This window comes from Microchirus variegatus (genome assembly GCF_963457635.1).
Source record: "Microchirus variegatus genome assembly, chromosome: 22".
Lineage (NCBI taxonomy): Eukaryota > Metazoa > Chordata > Actinopteri > Pleuronectiformes > Soleidae > Microchirus > Microchirus variegatus.
In genome coordinates, this window is record NC_139823.1 from 12587152 (window position 1) to 12606570 (window position 19419).

A 19419-nucleotide genomic window follows, 5' to 3' on the forward strand; every position below is an offset into this window, starting at 1 on the left:
TATTTTTATTTTATATTTTATATAAGGTCAATTTACATAAGAGAGGGGTCATTTCTGTGGCGTCAATCAATGTTGCCACTACTTTCCACCCCTCATTATAACAACTTTATTTAATTACACTGTGAATTATCAATCAAATAAATAATACTCACCACAAAAACAACGCAATCACTGCACTTTTACAACATACTGTAACGTAAAAACACAACATTTAAAGACGTACTGACAAAGGTGCCTGATCATAACAGTGTATATATATATATTTTTTTTAATGTTTTTATTTACTTCATTTTTTCAATTGGTACAGTTTATGATATCTTGTGAATGAATGAATGAATGAATGCACTATTATAATTCACTTCAAACTCACACACACACACAAAAACAGCCTGATCATGTGCCCTACAATATTTACAGAATATTCACATTTTCTGAAACTTCAGAGCTATATGACACACACACACACACACACTTCACCTCTACATGTCTCAAACAGTTTACTTTATTGTATTATTTTATTGCAAGTGAATTGGTTTTATTTTATGATGTAAAGTTAAGTGATCTTTTAAGGTGATATATGTATGTTTCGTTTGCTTGTGAACAGCACAACACAAAATAAAACACAGTGATATTTGTAATAAGTCAAATGATTGGATTTTAGATTATTATACTGACTAGTTTGTGAAAGTCTGGCGTATAGGCAGTGATTGCAGACTACCACGAGGTGGCGCCTGTAGTCCAGTAATCGCTGGTTATTGGAGCAAACACAGGTGATGAGAAAGAAAGGAATACGTGGTGGTTGTGTCCTATTATTATTCTGTTAAACATAATAATCTGTAATTATATTTGCTTATTTGGGGGAAAAAAAACTGCTCTGAATGAAATGTTTATTCATTCATTTACGCAATTGTAACCGGTTGTTGAAGCGCGTGGGGGCGCGTAATTTGATACAGCGGCCCCTGGGATTGCGTAAAACAGACTTAATCTGCATTATTATAATGATAATAGAGTCATAATGTGTCAGTTAAAATGTTAAACTCAGACATGAGGAGAGAAACTATCTAATTACACAAACGTGTGTCGTTTCAGCCTCAGGGGCCAATTTTACATTTAAGAGCAAAATTTCATACGGACATTTCAGTGGGTTTGCGTATTTTCCCCGTCAGTCTCGTGTGTCACCTCTCCCCTAGTCGATGCTCCACATCCACGCGTGAAAAGGTGCGTCATTAAGAGTCAGTTGTAATGGCTGCTGACGTTGCTCAGGCTGTTGATGTTGTTGACGCAGCTGATGTGGGACGGGGACACGGTGCCAAAGGCCCCCGGAGGCTGCAGGTTGTGGCTGTGGTACAGAGCCGTGGTCGGGGACCCGGGCCAGTAGGAGAAACCCGACGGTCCCACGCCGGGAGCCATGAGGTTCAGTTTTGAAATCCCGGTGAACGGAATCGGGGAGAAGTTACCCTGAAACTTGTAGATGGCCTGTTCCGTCGTGGACGGCTGGCACACCTGCGCCAAGCCGTGGAAGTCGAACTTGTACGCGTATCTCTTGCCGTGCACTTTGGTCATGATGTTTTTGTCGTAGTAGTAGCGCAGCGCCCGGCTCAGCTTGTCGTAGTTCATGTTGGGTTTGCTCTTGCGTTCCCCCCAGCGCCGGGCCACCTCGTCCGGGTCGATGAGCTTGAACTCGCCGTTGGTTCCTTCCCAGGCGATGCAGGACATGTTGGAGCTGTCAGAGAGCAGCTCCAGGAGGAACTGCCACAGCTGGATCTGTCCGCTGCCTGCGTGGATAAAGCAAAAAAAAAAAACACAAAATACAATCAGTTTATAGAACCATGAAGAAAATTGATACTGAATGAGTGATATGATGAGTTGTTCTTCTATTGATCTGAAAATAAGCGATAAAAGGGGAGGCAGCAAAATGTAATAATAATAAAAGTAAGAAAAGAAAAAAGTTACATAAGATTTAAAAAAAAAAAAAAAAAAACTGCTAATGTGAGAATAATATATTTAGAAAAAAAACATTTCCTTTTTTTTTCATTTATAAAATGAATTGACATAAATATGACATTTTTTACGAATTAAGTGTATTATATTATATCTTATATAGAGATATATTATATTATAAAAACAACTGTATTCAATTATGTGTCTCCTTTATATCATCTTGTTTAATATTATTGTTACACTCATTCATATTCTTTCATTTTTAAATGTGAGGTTAAATCAGTGACACTACACCGCGGCGCAATTTTTTTTTTTTTTTTTTTTAATGTTTTATTTATTTGGAAATTGATATTATATGTATTTAATTAGAAATGACTATTACGTGTATAATATAGTTTCGTATAATCTGTTTTTCCATACAGTCGTGATTAATAATCCCTGATATTTTTCTTTCTAGTAAACATTATTGATTCACTACATTATTGAGGCCTATTCTCCCCCAATTCAATGTATGGACAAAATAAAACCATAACGATTTTATTTTTAAATTATTATTGTTTTTATATATCATATATTTTCCTGATACAGTATGAGAAAATATGTACGAAATATAAACAAAATTCGCTTAAAAGGACTTAATATCCGTCGGAACAACATATTCTCTTACCTTTTTGTACTCCTGTATTTATTGGACCCCATGATGTCGCTTTGCTTTCTTTCAACAGATTTTCTGTTGGATCTGAAATCAAAGCAGGCACAATGTCATCATCATCATCATCACCAGAATTATTATTATTAATAATAATATCATCAATGTCAGTGCATTCTGTTTTTAAAATTGTATTATTGTCTTTATTATTATTATTATTATTAAATTCTCTCTGGAACAAGTGCAGGACATTTAAAAAACATTTATTTTCATTATAGCAGAAAACATAAATACAAACGAATAAAGAGAATAATTCCAAGGTACGAAGGTGAATATAATATAAAGATTTACGCTATGTTTAAATTTTATTATTTTAAATCTGTACAATGTGAAATAAAAATATCCTATACGTGGCTGTGACCCATTATTGATCAGTGCAGATTTGAAAATAAAAAGTAAAAAAAAAAAAAAAGTTAAAAAATCACATTTAAAAGAGACAAAAACATCTATTTCAAAACATCCTATAATCGTGTTCCGGGTCCAGTCTCAGTCTAAACGCATCACGCGTGTCGTGTGCGCGGGTCTCCTCTGCGAGGAGCCAGGAAACGCGTCCAGGAAAAAGGATTTCCGATTTCCGACAAAAGAGCAGACGGGCTTTCAGATTGAAAAAGGCTGAAGGGAAAGGAGAGAAAAAAGGGTTGCGTCCAGCATTGACACACACACGGACGCAGCGTCTCCATCGAGCATCACAAAACTGCTGCGCAAAACCACACAATTATACACCAGCGAGTCCTTTTTCTGTGACTTTAACTTGACAAAACGACGAACCTGAGAGATACATGCTGAACATGAGGTTTCCTCCGCAGTCCTGCCTCATTGTGCTCACTTGTTCGGAAAAGGGTTGGATTTCATTTCGTTGGCGGCGGAGGAAACGATTTTTATTAAAGTTTATCTCATAACTGTGATCTGGAATAAATGCGGGCGACAGATTGAAGTTTCCAGGCAACTGTCACTGGCCCCCATCTCTGAGACAATATTCAGACAGCAATTTCCCCTGGTGCATTGCTTTAATTAAAAGAGCAATTTACCTCTGTCAGCCCTGCCTGGTGCCCACAATAAAAAGAGGCCGATAGAAATTCGGCCCCTTATCAATCCACCATCACAGTTTAATAAAGTTTCCGCGTTAAGATCTGGGTTTCTATGGTGAATTGAAGTGTTTGACATGGAAACCAGTTCAGATCCTCCTCACTTTTCCGCCTCTTTACCTCTTGGCAAACAACAAAGACGCTATTTCATGTTGGAAAAAGAACATTCACCTTGAAAAGCACAGCTCAGTGCACATGGGAAAACAAGAACCTTCTGTTTGTGGGTTTAAGGTTATACAGCCTCCATATGAGGGCTAATGAGGTTGTAACTTCAAAACCATGGCTCCTGATGTCCAATCATTTATTATTCCTCTAATTCTATATTTATTTTCTTTTAGAAAGAACTGGATTGTATGAAGCTTCTATTATTATGGTTCAGGCTCTTGCTATAGAGGCTGATATTATTATTATTATTATTATAAGAACAACATTAATGCCAGATAAAGCATATAATTGTGCATTACTTTTCACTATTCACTATATATTGTATTCAGCTGCAAACACTGATCACCAATTCTCTTGCATAATGTTTATCAATCAAGCATATAATGGTTATGTGCTTTTAAGACTTTTATTTTGAAAATCAATGATCATATTAAAAAAAGGCATGCTATAATTCCCTTCTTTCTCACCCCCACTTTTCTGTGCCTCATGTGATTTAATCAATTAAAACATGCATACATTAGTTTTTTATTATTATTATTTGAAGCCCTTCAAAACAATAAAGACACTGACGGTGATATGTATCTGAGCAGTGATCTTGAGTTGATTGGCATCTTGTTATGGTCGAGAATGTTTTTGGTATTTAGATGGACGTATGATGACTGCAACATTTTACGCGCTGCACCTTTAATGTCAAAAGAAAGATGGCCACCATTGATACACTTGATATTAAGACACTTGTGATTATACACTTACACTTGCACCACATCATCTGTTGACTCAAAGCTATGAATGAGTCCAGGTGACAACACCATTCACATGGTCCAGTGGTCTTTTGTTATCATTTTATTTATAGAGTTTATGGGGTGGGTTGCCTTTCCTGACTTTTTTTTGTTTTTTAAAATATTTTTTCATGTTTTTTTCTATTATTTTTTATATCCTGATTTGTAACCTTCTTATTTCTAGTCACTACTGTGTCTCCAGGTCGCCATATCATCCTTCAAATGTTATCTTTGCAGCATCCATTCACAGCATGAAGTAGTGGAATACAAAGTGCTCCGACCAATCAGAAATGGAGCAGTGCGAGTTCCACCTGGATGGTTACCCACACCATTTATTTAGGTCCATTTACTACTCAGTTCCTTGGGTTCCGTTCTCTCCTGCAGTGACAATGGTTCCCTGTACCTTTGGTTTCTTCTGCTGTGACAAAACACCAGTTAATTGAGTTCTAAATCATCCTTTAAGAGGAACCATATTCTTGCTAAGCTGCAACACACACACAAGACTAAAGCGCTCATTTGTTTTTGAAAAATGTGTTAATGTAGAATTGATGTATTGAAAACAGTGTGTTTTAACATTTAGAATCACATTAAGTTCCCACCAGTGAACACATCTTACAGTGCTAGGTATTATACAGCATGATAATAAGCATTTGGAAGAAGTGCTACTGTACACATATTTGGTTCACAACTTTATTTATCAGCAATGATGAAGTACAATACTTTCAGTTTAGGGGGAAAAAAACAGTTCCTTTAAAAAAAAAACTCCTACTCCTTGGAAAAAGTGTGAAGAAAAAAAAAATATAGCAATCACTACATTATTTTAATCAAAAAATGTGCAGGAAAAAAGACCCCAGGATTTTCCGTTCTTCACATAGCAACAACTCTTCAGAGGCTGTTTTTTTTTGTAGGTGTGTCTTTGTACGTTCCAGACTTGCTTTAGCTGCCTGTGTCCAAGTAAGAGTCGCAGGCAACTTAAAACAAGCCTCGAAAGCAAGACTGTGTTCACGGACGTGTCGCGGTAGATAAATATGGGACATAGATGACAAAAAAACACAACAACAAATGCATGTGTTCAACAGCAATTACAATGCGAGTGCTAGAGTTGATATAAAAGCAGAGTTAAGTCTTAAAAATCATGTTATTCTAGCATGTATTTGTAAAAAATTTAACTATGACTCAAATGCTTTAGAAAAAGTGAGCAAATTTAAGGCCTAAAATTGCCTCTGTCTTATTGCTACTTAATAGGAAATGATCAAATTTCAACACATTTCTTCATTTCTAAAGTCTACTTGAATCCATAAACGTGTGTTAATCAACAGTAACAACACGATTAAATAAGCTGTCGTGAAGAATCAAACTGAAAAAAATAAAAGAAAACCCTACCTTGGTTGCTCTGCTGCAGCCAAAGAGCTCACAACTTCCTTCACCAGTGAAGAGTCACTCCTCTGCAAGCCCCGGTGCAGCAGCCTCAGCCTTTAATCAGTCTGCAGAGGAATGTATATTTGAGAAAGGTGTGTGTGCATGGTTACACATTTATTAAAAGATCCTGGTTGTTTTGGGTGTGGGACTGTGAGTCGGAGCAGGCTCCTGGGTGTGTAACACGGAATCCTACGTCCTGGACCAACAGGCGGAGTGTGTGGAGGTAAACACACTCCAGGATCCCGGCATGCGACTGTAAGATAAACACAATGACAGTATGGCATTAGAATAAACAAGCAACTGCTTAGCTGTTAGACTTCATGTGAAAAAAGCCTTATGTGACATGTTTGAGGTGCTGAAATGAAATTATTTACAAATATGAGATGTTGTAAGTCTTTATGATGGTTTCTGGTGTCATGTTGAGTGGTTTGCAGCCAAACATGAGCATTTACACCCTTGCAATTTGCAAGTAGTTGTACATTTAAGTTGATATTAAGAACATTTAATCCCATGTTTCTTTATTGCTTTGACACATTTAGTTAAATACAAGTCTTTCACGTGTACCAGTAACAGAAATAAGCAGTATAATAAAAGAAGAAGAAGACGAGCATGCAGGCCTGGGGACGTGAATCGTTCAGGTTGGTGTTTGCTTAAAAAAAAAATGTTTTGTGAGCATTGGAGTTCCTGCCTTTAAAGTGAGTCGTCAGACAGGTTGCTTCTTCAAACACCTTTCAGGATCTAGGTGCATGTTTTCCTACCTTTCATCAATAACTGAAATCATTTAAATTGGGATTGCCTCGGCGTCTCTCAGAGGACCTCTGCTGGCCTCCAGCTGCAAGGAAACTACACTCAACTAAAATATAAACACAAAGAAAAAAATACTGAGTATCTGTCCAAAAAATAACATTACAACTTTAGGATCAATTTCAAACCAAAAGTCCTGGAGTAATGGCAGGAAGAACACAATGGGGGTCACATTCAGTTGTGTTGCCACAGCTGTAACGCTCAATGTCACGCTCCCTCATGATTTGTGACATCTGTGGCATATTGACAAGTGGCAAAAAGTCCACATTTTGGTGTGCCCTTTTATTGACCAGACCATAAGGACTGTCTGTGTACTGGTGACGCATATTGACCGCCAACTCTGCCATGCTCCGTGACTTTTTGTGAGTTTAAATACTCAATAATAAAGTGGCTTTAATTTGCGAGCATTAGGATCAATTTCAAAACAAAAGTCCTGGAGTAATGGCAGGAAGAACACAATGGGGGGTCGATGATCCAAGTTCACAAACGTGTGTATCCACCATTAGCCTAAAGCAGAGCGGTGCACCGGCGAGGCGTGGACATCACCAGGTTGTCGATCGTGGCCTGGAGTGATCGTGGAATGATAGCACATTCAGTTGTGTTGCCACAGCTGTAACGCTCAATGTCACGCTCCATCATGATTTGTGACATCTGTGGCATATTGACAAGTGACAAAAAGTCCACATTTTGGTGTGCCCTTTTATTGACCAGACCATAAGGAGTGTACTGTGTACTGGTGACGCAACAAATCATTCCATAAACAAATGCATCAAGACTCTGAGCAAATGTCACGACATTCTATTTTTGTTGAGTATATGAACGATAAATGTATAACACATATTTTTGAGGTTTTACTCTGATTGACGTTGAACTAAAATTTCACAATTGCCAGCCAAAGCCAACATTCTGTAACAGCTTCACTTCTTTTAGTCATTATGTGTCAAAGATGAAGAACAAATAATAATAATAAAAAAACAGATATCGTGATGTAATGTCATGTTCTTGTTTATTTGGAAATAAGAATACAGTCTGACAAGAACGCCAAAGTCTAAACACAATCTGTTCACTCCATGTATGGTTTTCCTATAAATATCTCAGCAGCCGCTTTCCTTACGCGTCACGCAATCGGAAGAAATGAAATACAGACAAACAGTTTCTCTAGTTTGGAAGAAAAGCCTTTATTTCCTATATCAAACACATGCTTTTTTTTAGCAGAAGAAGCAGGTGCTTAAATATCCATACACTCAGAGCCACATAGTGATAGAAAGAGTTTGTCCATCCATACTGTTTCTGTGACAGCAGTCTGTCCAAGGCTCCAGGAGAGGAAACGGTTCAGGATTCAGAAGTGTGTGTGTGTCAGGTTTTTTGTTTGGTTGTTCTTCTTCTTTTAGGTTCACGTCAGGCAGGCAGAAGTGGAGAGGCTTTATTTATTGCTGGATCCTACGAATGGACTGCACCTGGTTGGTGTGAGCCTGGGTGCTGTACTCGTTGTAGTTTCTGTACTCGCCTTGGTGTCTGTCCCTCTCCATGATGTACTGGTAGCCACGGTAACCAGGGAACTGGTAGGCCACCCAGCTGCAGACAGAGAGAGGGGGGGGGGGGGTGAGTGAGTGACTTATGTGAATATACTGTTATTGTCCTCTCTCTATCATACCCAAATCTTAATTAAAGATGCAACTTTATTTGACTTAAAGGTGCCATATGTAAGAATGTGGCCAAAAAAGGTTACTACATTCAAATTCAAAATACTGAGGTCTATTAGGTTTCATTTTCTGACGTAACTGGCAGCCCCGTGGTTGCTCGGCAGCTGAGACTCTACTGACTGCAATGACTGGTAGACGGCGGTAGGTGGCGCCACATGCCAAAACATGATTTCAAAAATACAAAATATTTTATTTTTATGCAAATATCTTGGCTGTACTGTTGTTGTTGGTGAGTTCAGTTTGTTATATGAACATTATTCCTGAGTCTCTGTGACATATTAGGAGGATTTTATGGTCAGTTGCTTTAAATTTATTACATAATGCACCTTTAATTTAACCATGTTACCCTAAAAAGAATGGAAGCTAATGAAGTCTAAGTAAAGTAACCTAAAAGGATTCAAGGCAACTGGTCTCCTCAAGAGGTTTCAGTTGCATGCGTACATGTTAGACCCTAATATACCACCTCAAACTGCTAGATATTTTATAGCAGAACATTTTTAGACTAAAATAAGTCATATATTATTTGGAAAAGTGGATTGGAGACAGCAAAAAGTGTATCGCTTACGCTCCTGAGTTGATTTTGATGGAGGGCACCTCCTTGCTGCACCAACCCATGGCCTGTAGGGAGGGGTAGTCATCGCACATTTCGAACTTGCGTCCCTGGAAGTCCTCGCACTCGTACAGGGTCACCTTGCTGTCGCTGTGGTTCTGCGGAAAAAAAGGAGGCGCGGATGAAAGGTTCTAAATGATGGTTGGAACCACAGAGCGGCTGGTTTGTTTTCTGAGGGATATATAATGAGTGGAACAAAGGATGATGGATGGATGGATGGTGGATCTTACGGCGCACTTGATGGGTCTGAAGGAAAGCAGGTGCTCGGTTCTGTAGCTGCTGTTTCCGCTCCAGGCCTCGTAGCGAGGATAGTCTCCCTTCTCCAGGATAAACTGCTGTCCCTGGTACTCTGGGTACTCATAACCCACCCAACTGGTGGACAGAGATGAGGGGTAGAAGTGTCAAGTTTATGTGTGCAACAACACTGAAATACAAGTAGATTGAATAGCTAATTTTCATTAAAAAATTAGTCCAACACCCACAGAATGGACACAAGTGAAAGCCACATGCAGCTTCCTTTGTCTCTGTGAGCACAAAACAAACATTAGATAGTGCTGCTGCTGCTCCTCCCTCCACTGCTGCTGCTGCTGCTGCTGCTGCTGCTGCTGCTGCTGCTGCTGCTGCACCCAGACCCTTTTATCTGATCATCAGTCAGTCAGACACTGGGGCTCACAGCCAGCAGCTGCACACAGCAAACTCATATCACAAACAGGGTCACACTCGGGTGCATGCACATGCACATGCAGACCATGCTTGCCAAACGGCGGTGTGATAACACTGTCTGCTGTAATTTATGGTTTTTGTGATTCTTATTCTTCTCTTCTCACACACACAACGTGTTGATTAGACTTGCTGTTTGAGTCGTGTTTTCTTTACTCAGACGTTTTGAAGCGGATGTGATTTTAGTACACGCTGTGTAGCTTTTGGTTAATGTGTGTTAAAAAAAAACAAGCCTCTATTCTTAGAAATAAAGAATAAATAACAACTTAATAAATGCAAGGATAGACTATCAGAGATCAGTCAAAGATGACAAAAACACAAAACTAGAAGGAACATGACATGCAGAAGACGGCCTGCGATATCCACTTACGGTCCATTCTCAACCTTGATGGAGCGAATCTTGTGGAATCCCCTCTCCATGATGTTCTGGCACTCCAGCATGAACTCACAGCGCTTTCCCTGGAAGTTCTCCTCCTCCCAGACCGTGATCCTGAACTGGCCCATCTGCTCCATCTGCTGAGGGTTCATGGCTGCTGCTTTTATCTATGAGGTTAGGTTAAAAAAGCAGGAATCAAAAAAAAAAGTAAACATTTACCTTCATTATCTTTCAAACAAAACCTTCGTCTTTTAGCCTCATGAAGCTAAAGATAGGAGACAATATGACTGATACCTACTCTATGTCTGTCAGTGCTATATTATTCTATATTTACTGTTCATCCTTGTGTGTCACTAGTGAAAACCATACATTCATCATTGTTTTCCATTTCTCCACAGCACAGATTTGTCTGTCAAGAAATTCTATCAAGAAAAAAGCCTTTCTTAGCCTTAACTCTATCTTTCTCTTTTAAATTAACATTACTTTTTGTCAAGCCAGACACAAGCAAAAAAAAGCGTTCGCCCTATAGTTGCTTCCATGTTTTTTTACTCAAATCAAACCTCCTTTAAAACCACATCCACACCAAGTCTAAATCAACTAAATAGAGAGTTTCTGAGCAGCATGTTGTTGGCAGTGGGATTCCACCCCAGTACCTGATTGCACTTTTTCAAGCGGTGTTGTTAGTATACTCACAGACAGTACTGAGGTGGGACAGATCCAGTATAATCAATGTCGCGGCACAGACCCTCTGGTGCGTTTTTATAGGGCCGAGCCCCCCCTGGACGTGCGGCCGCTCCATTTGCCCCGTGCAGCCTTGCACACTCAGCAGCTGAGCGGCCCAGCTGAAAGGGGAGCATTAGCCTCGTGCTTTGTGGAGGCTCCACAACACTATTGTCCCTCAGAGCCCCAAACTGACTTAGTCATCAGTACGGCAGCCATTCTCAGTGGCAACCTGAGCCAGGAACCATACAATGGCAACGAACTGACACAACAGTTTGATTTGGTGCTGCAGGATAATGGACACATTCTGGGAGCTGAGCTCTTCCCTGTCCACGCTCTGCTGTTGGTAACCTTGATCCGGAAATGGAGGTGGGAAAAGGCCCAGTTTGAGGGACAAGTGCCAACTTCATCCACAGGGCATCCTCAAATCTTCTTTTTTAAAAACAAGAGAATCAAATAATGTAATAAAATCTAACCTCTGACTTGGTTTATACTTATTTGTACTCCTGTATCTCAGTATACTACACAATTTCATCATATTATTAGCTGTAGAGAAAGCCATTCTGGGCTCTTAGCTAAACAAGTGCTCTGGTAACATATTATGAATGTGATAATAAAAAGAAAAGATTATGGAAACAGGAGATGTTTATATATTACAAGAATATATCCTTGAGTACATGTTTAACACATGTAAACAAACACTAATATGGTCATTTAACCACACTGGTTAGACAAAGCATTGACTGAGTGTCAGTAGGGGGCCGATCAAGTGAGAAAAAAAGCTTTTTTGGGAAGAAATAACTGTTCAGTAGGAGTGGGAAAGATGATCTTAAAATTATATTAAAAAAAATGTATTCCTTTTTTATATGTATTTAATTGCCTCGTGTGAGTATTTATGTCTTTTAGCTATTATTCTGTACAGCACTTTTGGTCCTCTGTGGATAAAGTTGGATTGGATTGGAGAATTTCAAAATAAAAGTGTTTGGAGAGCCACATTACATTTGAGTTTGGGTCCCACGAGTTTGAGACCATAGTGTTAAATGTTGTCTCCAAAAATTAACCTTAAAAAAACAACAAAATACTGTTTTGTTCATTATTTTTTGGAGATTTCAGTTCAATTATCGATGTCCTTTTCGTCTCACTCAGTGTCCATGATGTGCTTTAAATCATAAAGAACATTCAGTGATGTATTATACACCATAACGTTCTGTTATAAGGACTGGACTCTGATACATATATGAATGACTATTCTAAGTCAACATAGACTCAAACATATGATGGTGAGCAAAAAACACTCTCCACTTCTAACATCTCCACTTCCTTCTCCTCACTCACTTAGATCCTGTCTATTATTCCTGTTCCTTTTGTGCTCCCTCAGTGCATCACTTATACACAAACAGCCTCAACAGTGTTGTTGTGTATTCGGGAGACATTTTCCCTTCATTGTTGGTGACATCTAGTGGCAAAGATTGGTAAAGACTTGTACAAGAGGCCTGCTCATTCATTCATTCATTCATTCATTCATTCATTGTCTAATGCTTTTATCCTCCACATGAGGTCATGAGGCTGGACTGGACTCAATCCCAGCTGACATAGGGCAAAAGCCAGGGTACAAACCTGGACAGTCCATCACAGGGACAACATATAACCATTTACACTCTCACGTACAATCATTTTAGTGTGTCTAATATACCACTTTGTGTGTTTGGACTGTGTAAGGACACATGGAAACTCCACACAACCCCTCAGTCAGATCAAACGTGGGTCTTTTTGCTGCAAGGCAACAGTCACTAAACCACCTTGTGGCCCCAGGCCTATACTCAGTTCACTGTATATAAGAGGTATAATGCACAGAAATCAGCTGGTTGCAAACAAAACATGAATGAGCGAGTTGGTTAAATGCTGGCTTTGTGCCTCTGTGTGGGCGGGGCATGAAGGGTAGAAAGGGGTGGGGGGGGTCACACCTGTGGTCACGTGCGAGCTGTTTGCTCTTCTGTTAAACCAGTCATTGTCCTCGTCTTTGCATAATGTGTGTGTGTGTGTGTGTGTGTGTGTGTGTGTGTGTGTGTGTGTGTGTGTGTGTGTGTGTGTGTGTGTGTGTGTGTGTGTGTGTGTGTGTGTGTGTGTGTGTGTGTGTGTGCAACACCCAGCCTGCTTGGCCCCAGAGCAGGTGATGGGCAGGTGAAACAACAGGATTCTATAGAAACAGATATTGTATTAGTGTGTGTGTGTGTGTGTGTGTGTGTGTGTGTGTGTGTGTGTGTGTGTGTGTGTGTGTGTGTGCGTGTGTGTGCATGTTCCATCCATTGTGTACATTGTGAAGACCCTGTAACATGCTTTCTGATGGTTAGTTTTGGTTAAACAGAGTCTTTAGTTAAAATTGCTCAGGTTATAGGTGGTTATAAGTTGAGTGTCCCCACAACTATAGAGCGAAAAGTGTGTGTGTGTGTTTGTGTGCACACTAAATATCTATAAATACACATACAGTATATTGTTTATGTACTGTATGTGTATTTTATGGATGTTCTGCTTCTCGTGAGACGAGCTGCACAACACACACACACACACACACACACACTTATTTCCCTGTTAAATATACCTGGGGGGTGGGGTGGGGATTTGCATGTGTGTGTATGTGTGTCAGGGAAAAGCCAGTACTTTTAATCCTTATCTTGCTGTATTTTTTTTAAAAACCAAAAAAAATCCATTCATGTCTTCTCGACAGTGACGTGATTCAAATCCAGTTACACATGGTCGTCATCATCAAGTTCCTGCTGTTGACCTCTGCAACATGATCTTTCTATTTCTACTCAGGCATTAGGAGTCACCGGTTAGGTGAAAAACGCCACGGGGACGACAAAGAAAGTGGAAAACACAGGTGTTTTTGCAAGAGATCTGAGACTTACAACACAATTTCCAGTTAATATTTAAGCAAAAACATTTAACCACAAATACAGTGTGGGATCAGTTCCTTAAAACCCTTTAAGGTACTACTCAACCACACTTTAAGTCACTATATCTCATTGAAAAATGCATCAAGCTGAACTCACTAACACTACATTAATGTGACTTGTTCTGAATGTTGTACTTTATGAATTATGCAAACCAGGTTTATTATGAACAGACGCCTCAACCGTTTGGTAGAGGCCTGTATCTGAAATACTGTAGGGTCTAATTTCACGTTATTGTTATCATAAGTAAATAAAATAAAATAATAAAAAATGTTTTTATTCTTGGTGCGTACCTTAAAGGGTTAAAGTTTATAGGTTTTCAATTGAGAAAAAAACATATATTGAATGTTGGAAATGTATGATAGAGTAAGAAATGTGTACTTAATACATATTTTGTGCTTAAATGGGTTGTAGTGCAGTGTGTGTGTGTGTGTGTGTGTGTGTGTTCAAACTGCTGCGAGAGATCTTGTTTTCAGGGTCAGTGCGGACTCGTCTGAAATATTTGAATATCCATTGAACGCACTTTTACACAAACACACACACACACGCACACACACCATAAATACATGGACAGTGGCACACAGATTGCACTGAACAAATGCCCTCCTTCAGGTGGAAGGTTGCCATGGCGACTAATCCAAGCGGGGATGGTGCGAGGAGGACATCTGCTCGTATCACCTACGCTTTCGGGCTCCACTGATCTCTGCAAGGACACACACACACACACACACACACACACAAGCAGCTGGATTTGACTTCAGGACGACAAAGAGAAATAGGTCGAGAACACTTTATGTATGATGATAATAATACGTATGATTTGCGATGACGGGCAGGAAATGTTTCGGAAATAAAAACAAACCTGAGCTACCATTTCTGCAACGTTATCATCCTCACCCAGTTACATTCACTCTATCAGAGAGAGTAAAGTGAAAGAGTAAAGTGAAAGAGAGCAGTCAACCAGGAGTGGGTGCAGGCCTCAGGGCATTTGCATGACTCTTCATTATCAGTAACTGTCAGTGGGAACAGCACACAGCCTACAGGCAGCACACACACACACACACACACACACACATTGGGAGACACTTCCTCCAACCATTTAGAGCCAGCTCTTTTTGCAGACGCCACAAATGTAATCATGTTGTTGCTGTACAGATACAAACTGTGCTCTTAATGATGCTCATGTACAGTAGAGTGTGCTGATCAGAGTTAATGGGGGTCACTGAGGGGGGGGGGGGGGGGGGCAAGGTTTGGGGTTTCCTAAAGGTCAACAGATGCTCTGGTGCAGAAAAGTTCTCTCCGGTTATGTAAATGTAATATATTTAATGTGGAAAAACATGGTTTATTGATTCAAATCTTTGCAGACGCGACTTTATTCAAACATTAATACCTTTAGCTGAGACAAAACAGGTAGTTAAACGCTCTTTTAGGATGCTAAACAAATAATGCATCACCTGGAGCTGTGAGGATCATCATCAGCAGCAGCAGCAGCAGCAGCAGCAGGACCAGTCGGAACAGTCACTTAACTTCGGCAGAAGGTAACCAGGATACTGAGGAGTGTGAGTTTTTCCCTTCCTCTCGCTTTAAACAAATATTGACTCGTGCCTTTTGAGCAGAGGCAAATATGATGTGAGGCACAGACAGACATGCAGGACTGGCTTTGTCACAACAGCGTTCGCAAAAGGGCGATGAAAGTATACAGGACATGTTTTATTAAGGGTTCATACATATGGACGACCCAAAAGTATCCGATCCAATCCAACTTTATTTGTGAAGTACTTTCAAAAAAAACAACAACCACAGTGTAGATAAATAAATAAAAGCTCATAAATGTGTGTTCAAAATGACTATTTAGGCTTTTTTAAAGTGTCACAAATGCTGCAGAGGCTCCATTCAAAACAGTTGTATAACATAATATGTTTGAATTTCTGCCAAACAAAGAAGAGAGATGAAGAAAACTGAGGATTAGGATGTTTTATTCATGATCGCACTCTACACTCATGTATAGTATATAAAACAATATATTACTTCAATAAGAAAATGGCTTTTTATTGCTTGTTCTATCGTGTCTGTGAAGCTTCAACTCCATGTTTAGACACATTTAAATCAAGTATTGAATACAAAATGTGTATATTTGTGTATCTTTAACATGAGAAGCATTAGTAATAATAATTATAATAAAAAGCCGAGTACAACATCTTGATGAAAATGACAGATGTCTCATATCAGTGTGTGTGTGTGTGTGGTTAATGTTTAGTTAATGATTAAACTCCCATTAAGCCCATGTCTCTGCTCCATGGTGCTCGCCCTGCAGCCTCAGCCCCATGACGTAGACGATGGGCAGTAATGAATAGGTTCTCCCAGTGGAAAGAACATGCTGTCATCATGAATGTGACAATGGGAAAATGATAAGCAAAAAAAAAACACAAAAAAAAAAACACAGACAAACACAGATTATCGTCCTGACCACTGCTGTAAATGTCAGTCTTTTCTATCTCATCCACACGACACATGACTAAAAACTCACTTTCCCATCGTCGGTTACATGTTTTACTGAGCTGGGGAGACACAAGCACACATGTACACATGGTTTGATGCGAGACAAGAATTCACAGTCTTACTTTTACATATGTTATTATAGTTTCTCTAAGAGGAAAAAGCAGGAACTGAGCTGAAACTTCCTGTCTTAATAACATCTGATCCAACTGAATTAAACTACTGCCTTTAATGATTGTCCTCTTAATCACATTAAAGATCAACCAATCCTTTATATATATATATATATATATATATATATATATATATATATATATATATATATATATATATATATTATTTTTAAATCATTTTTTTCTGTAAATGGGTGACTGCATGTTGCTGACACACCTGTATGCAAATAAGATGAGAAAGAACTTTCCCAGTGACATGTTCTGGACACCTGGTGCTTCACTTCTACTACTACATGTTGTTTTCAAATTGCCTTATCCTGACTAAATCAAATACTTTATTTCTACTCATCACAAGAATTTGGCTTAAGGCAGCAACATATGTCTTCATTTATTCATCCAAGTTACACTAAGAGATTAAAAAAAAAAGAAAATTCCAGGACAAAAAGTGAAAATGTGGTGCCTTTTTTCCAGATGCCAACCCGTACCTGCGTAACGCGAGCCGAACGAACAAAACTTCATCTTCAGGTATTGTGCGTGAGGCTCAACGTGAAGCAAATACAGACATGGGAAAAGTCACAGACACGATGACAGAGTGACGATGATCCCCACAGAGAGACACGCACACACTCACAGAGAGAGGCTGAGTGTCTAACAGCTGCTGCTGCTGCTGTCAATCAAAACCTGTGGAGGGAGATTTGGGAAAAAGTTAGAAAAGCAGGTTAAACTCCAGTCTTGTTTTGATTTTGTTCTTTATCTTTCAAAGAAAGACATTGAGGAAAGGAGGAAAAGAAGAATATTTGGCCTACCTTCAGCAGAAACAAAGAAACGAACAGCGCGCAGCCTTGGCCAGTTTGGCACACCTTTTACGCACACTGGGTGAGTGGTGCTGGTTACAGGTATACACCTTTTATACCTCTCTCTCTCTCTCTCTTCCACCCCCCTCCCCTTCTCTCTCTCTCCAACCCCCCCCCCTCCTCTCTCCTCCCCCCTGGATGAAGACGGGGAGAGGATCCGACCTCAGGGTGCGCACAGACACCTGTCGCACGGTGCGTTGCTCTGATCCAATATTGACATTAAGGGGGAGGGTGTGTGTGCGTGTGCTTCTGCTGAGAGAGAGAGAAGAGAGAGAGAGGAGGGAGAGAGTTTGACTTATTCTAACCTCCCTTCCATCCAAAGCGCACTCCTCCTCCTCCTCCCCCTCTTCTGTACCAGGCAACGTGTCTGACCTTTGCGCCTGCTGTAAAAAAAAAAAGGCTCATTGTAACGTAGCTACCTGCGGACTCAATTTGCCCCATTTAGCTCCTGCTGGTGCATCATTTCCATATCATATACCTTGCAAATGACTTTGTGCTGCTGGGCTCTGGCTCACCTAAAAACGACTCTAGCCCACATAAAGACAGGTTTCTTTATAGGGTGTTTGGTTATAGAATAATTTTTCAGATACTATTTTTGTCAAAAAGTCTGCAGTTTCCAGACATGGAAGTGACTGGTTAGGATCATGGTTTGAAATAGACTGAAAGTAGGCCTATATTGTTGCATTTTCTGCACCATCTTTTCTTTTGTATCAGTACCTTAAACTTAAAAAGTTGTATTTTTAACCAAGGCGTATATATACGGACACAAAAGTATTTAATGTGAAGTTGTTATTTATTGTAACTTTTTGGATGACATTACAAGACAAACACGTCTTTGTTTGATTCTGAACTCAAATCCGAAGTGATTCATTCCACCTGGAAATAAATTTCGGTCCTGCACTTTTTTTCTTTTAAATGACAAATTAGGATCAGTGGATGTAAGGAGTCATCCTAAATGCTAAAACACGTCATAGCAGAATAAAATTAGAGTATTTATTGGAGCTCACTTCACACAAAAAACAACAAAACAAGACAATCATTACCTCCTTAAAAATATAAAAGGAAACTACATAGAGAAAACCATGGGGTCCCTGTAAAAGAAACGTCAGATTCATCCAATGAACGAGGAAATACAGCAGACGCAGAGAACACGGCGCCTTTTCACTTCATCTAGAGCTGACTGTTTAGGCTCCAGGACTCTATTAACAAAATGTGTGTTCTTTAAGAAGGGTGGTGTTTAACTGGAGGCACTTTTTTCTCCCCATGTTTGTTGGACAAACTGCATTAATAATTGAGCAACTTCTCCTAAACTTGTTTTGTGAGCTCAGTATTCATTATGACTCAATTTTTGCTTTAGAAGAAAAACAAAAAAGTAACTGCCTCAAATAAAGATTTGATATTCAGCAGTTTTTAAATGGCAGTGTGTGTTAATGGTGATATAACCTGAAAAATTTAAATGTGCTAGTAAAGACTGTCAAATAGTCTGGTTTTGCTCAGAATCAGATGCGTTGGAAAAGGGAAACATCTAAAATATACAGGGCAGTGGGTCCCCAGGACCAGGAGTGAGAAACTGTGCCATAAAAATCTAAAGCAAATGCTAAAGGACTGTTAAAGTTTCTATTTGGACACCAGCATCCATTCCTGAGATAATACTGATAGTGTGCGACGCTGGAGTTCAAAATAAAGACTATGAGAAGAGTCATTTGTGTGCATTATCTGTATGTGAGTGAAAGAGCCACCAGATTACAACAGAAAGATGATCAACAACTAAAAAAACAACAACATAGACGCTCTTATGATCCTTGGTCTAGCATTTCAGCAATTCTGCAAAAAGCATTACAGATGCAGGAATGGTGCATTTGTGGCAAAGAAAGGTCTTTGAAATGACATTTTTTACCTTTAGGAGAAATACAT

At 39.4% G+C, this 19419-nt stretch overlaps 2 protein-coding genes across 2 annotated transcripts; both read right to left on the reverse strand.

Moving 5' to 3' along the window:
* Positions 1 to 1233: 1233 nt before the first annotated feature.
* fev (FEV transcription factor, ETS family member) lies at positions 1234 to 3613 on the reverse strand (the record flags this gene model as incomplete). Its single annotated transcript, XM_083908853.1, is given in 4 exon segments — positions 1234 to 1775; positions 2609 to 2680; positions 3419 to 3571; positions 3574 to 3613. Coding segments are annotated over 4 exon segments (807 nt in total).
* A 4716-nt stretch (positions 3614 to 8329) lies between these two features.
* On the reverse strand, positions 8330 to 10463 carry cryba2b (crystallin, beta A2b; the record flags this gene model as incomplete). The annotated part of the gene is made up of 4 exons (XM_083908614.1): positions 8330 to 8477; positions 9171 to 9313; positions 9446 to 9587; positions 10306 to 10463. The coding sequence occupies 4 exons, from the start codon at positions 10461 to 10463 to the stop codon at positions 8330 to 8332; spliced, it is 591 nt and encodes a 196-aa protein (XP_083764740.1).
* Between the last annotated feature and the right edge of the window lie 8956 nt (positions 10464 to 19419).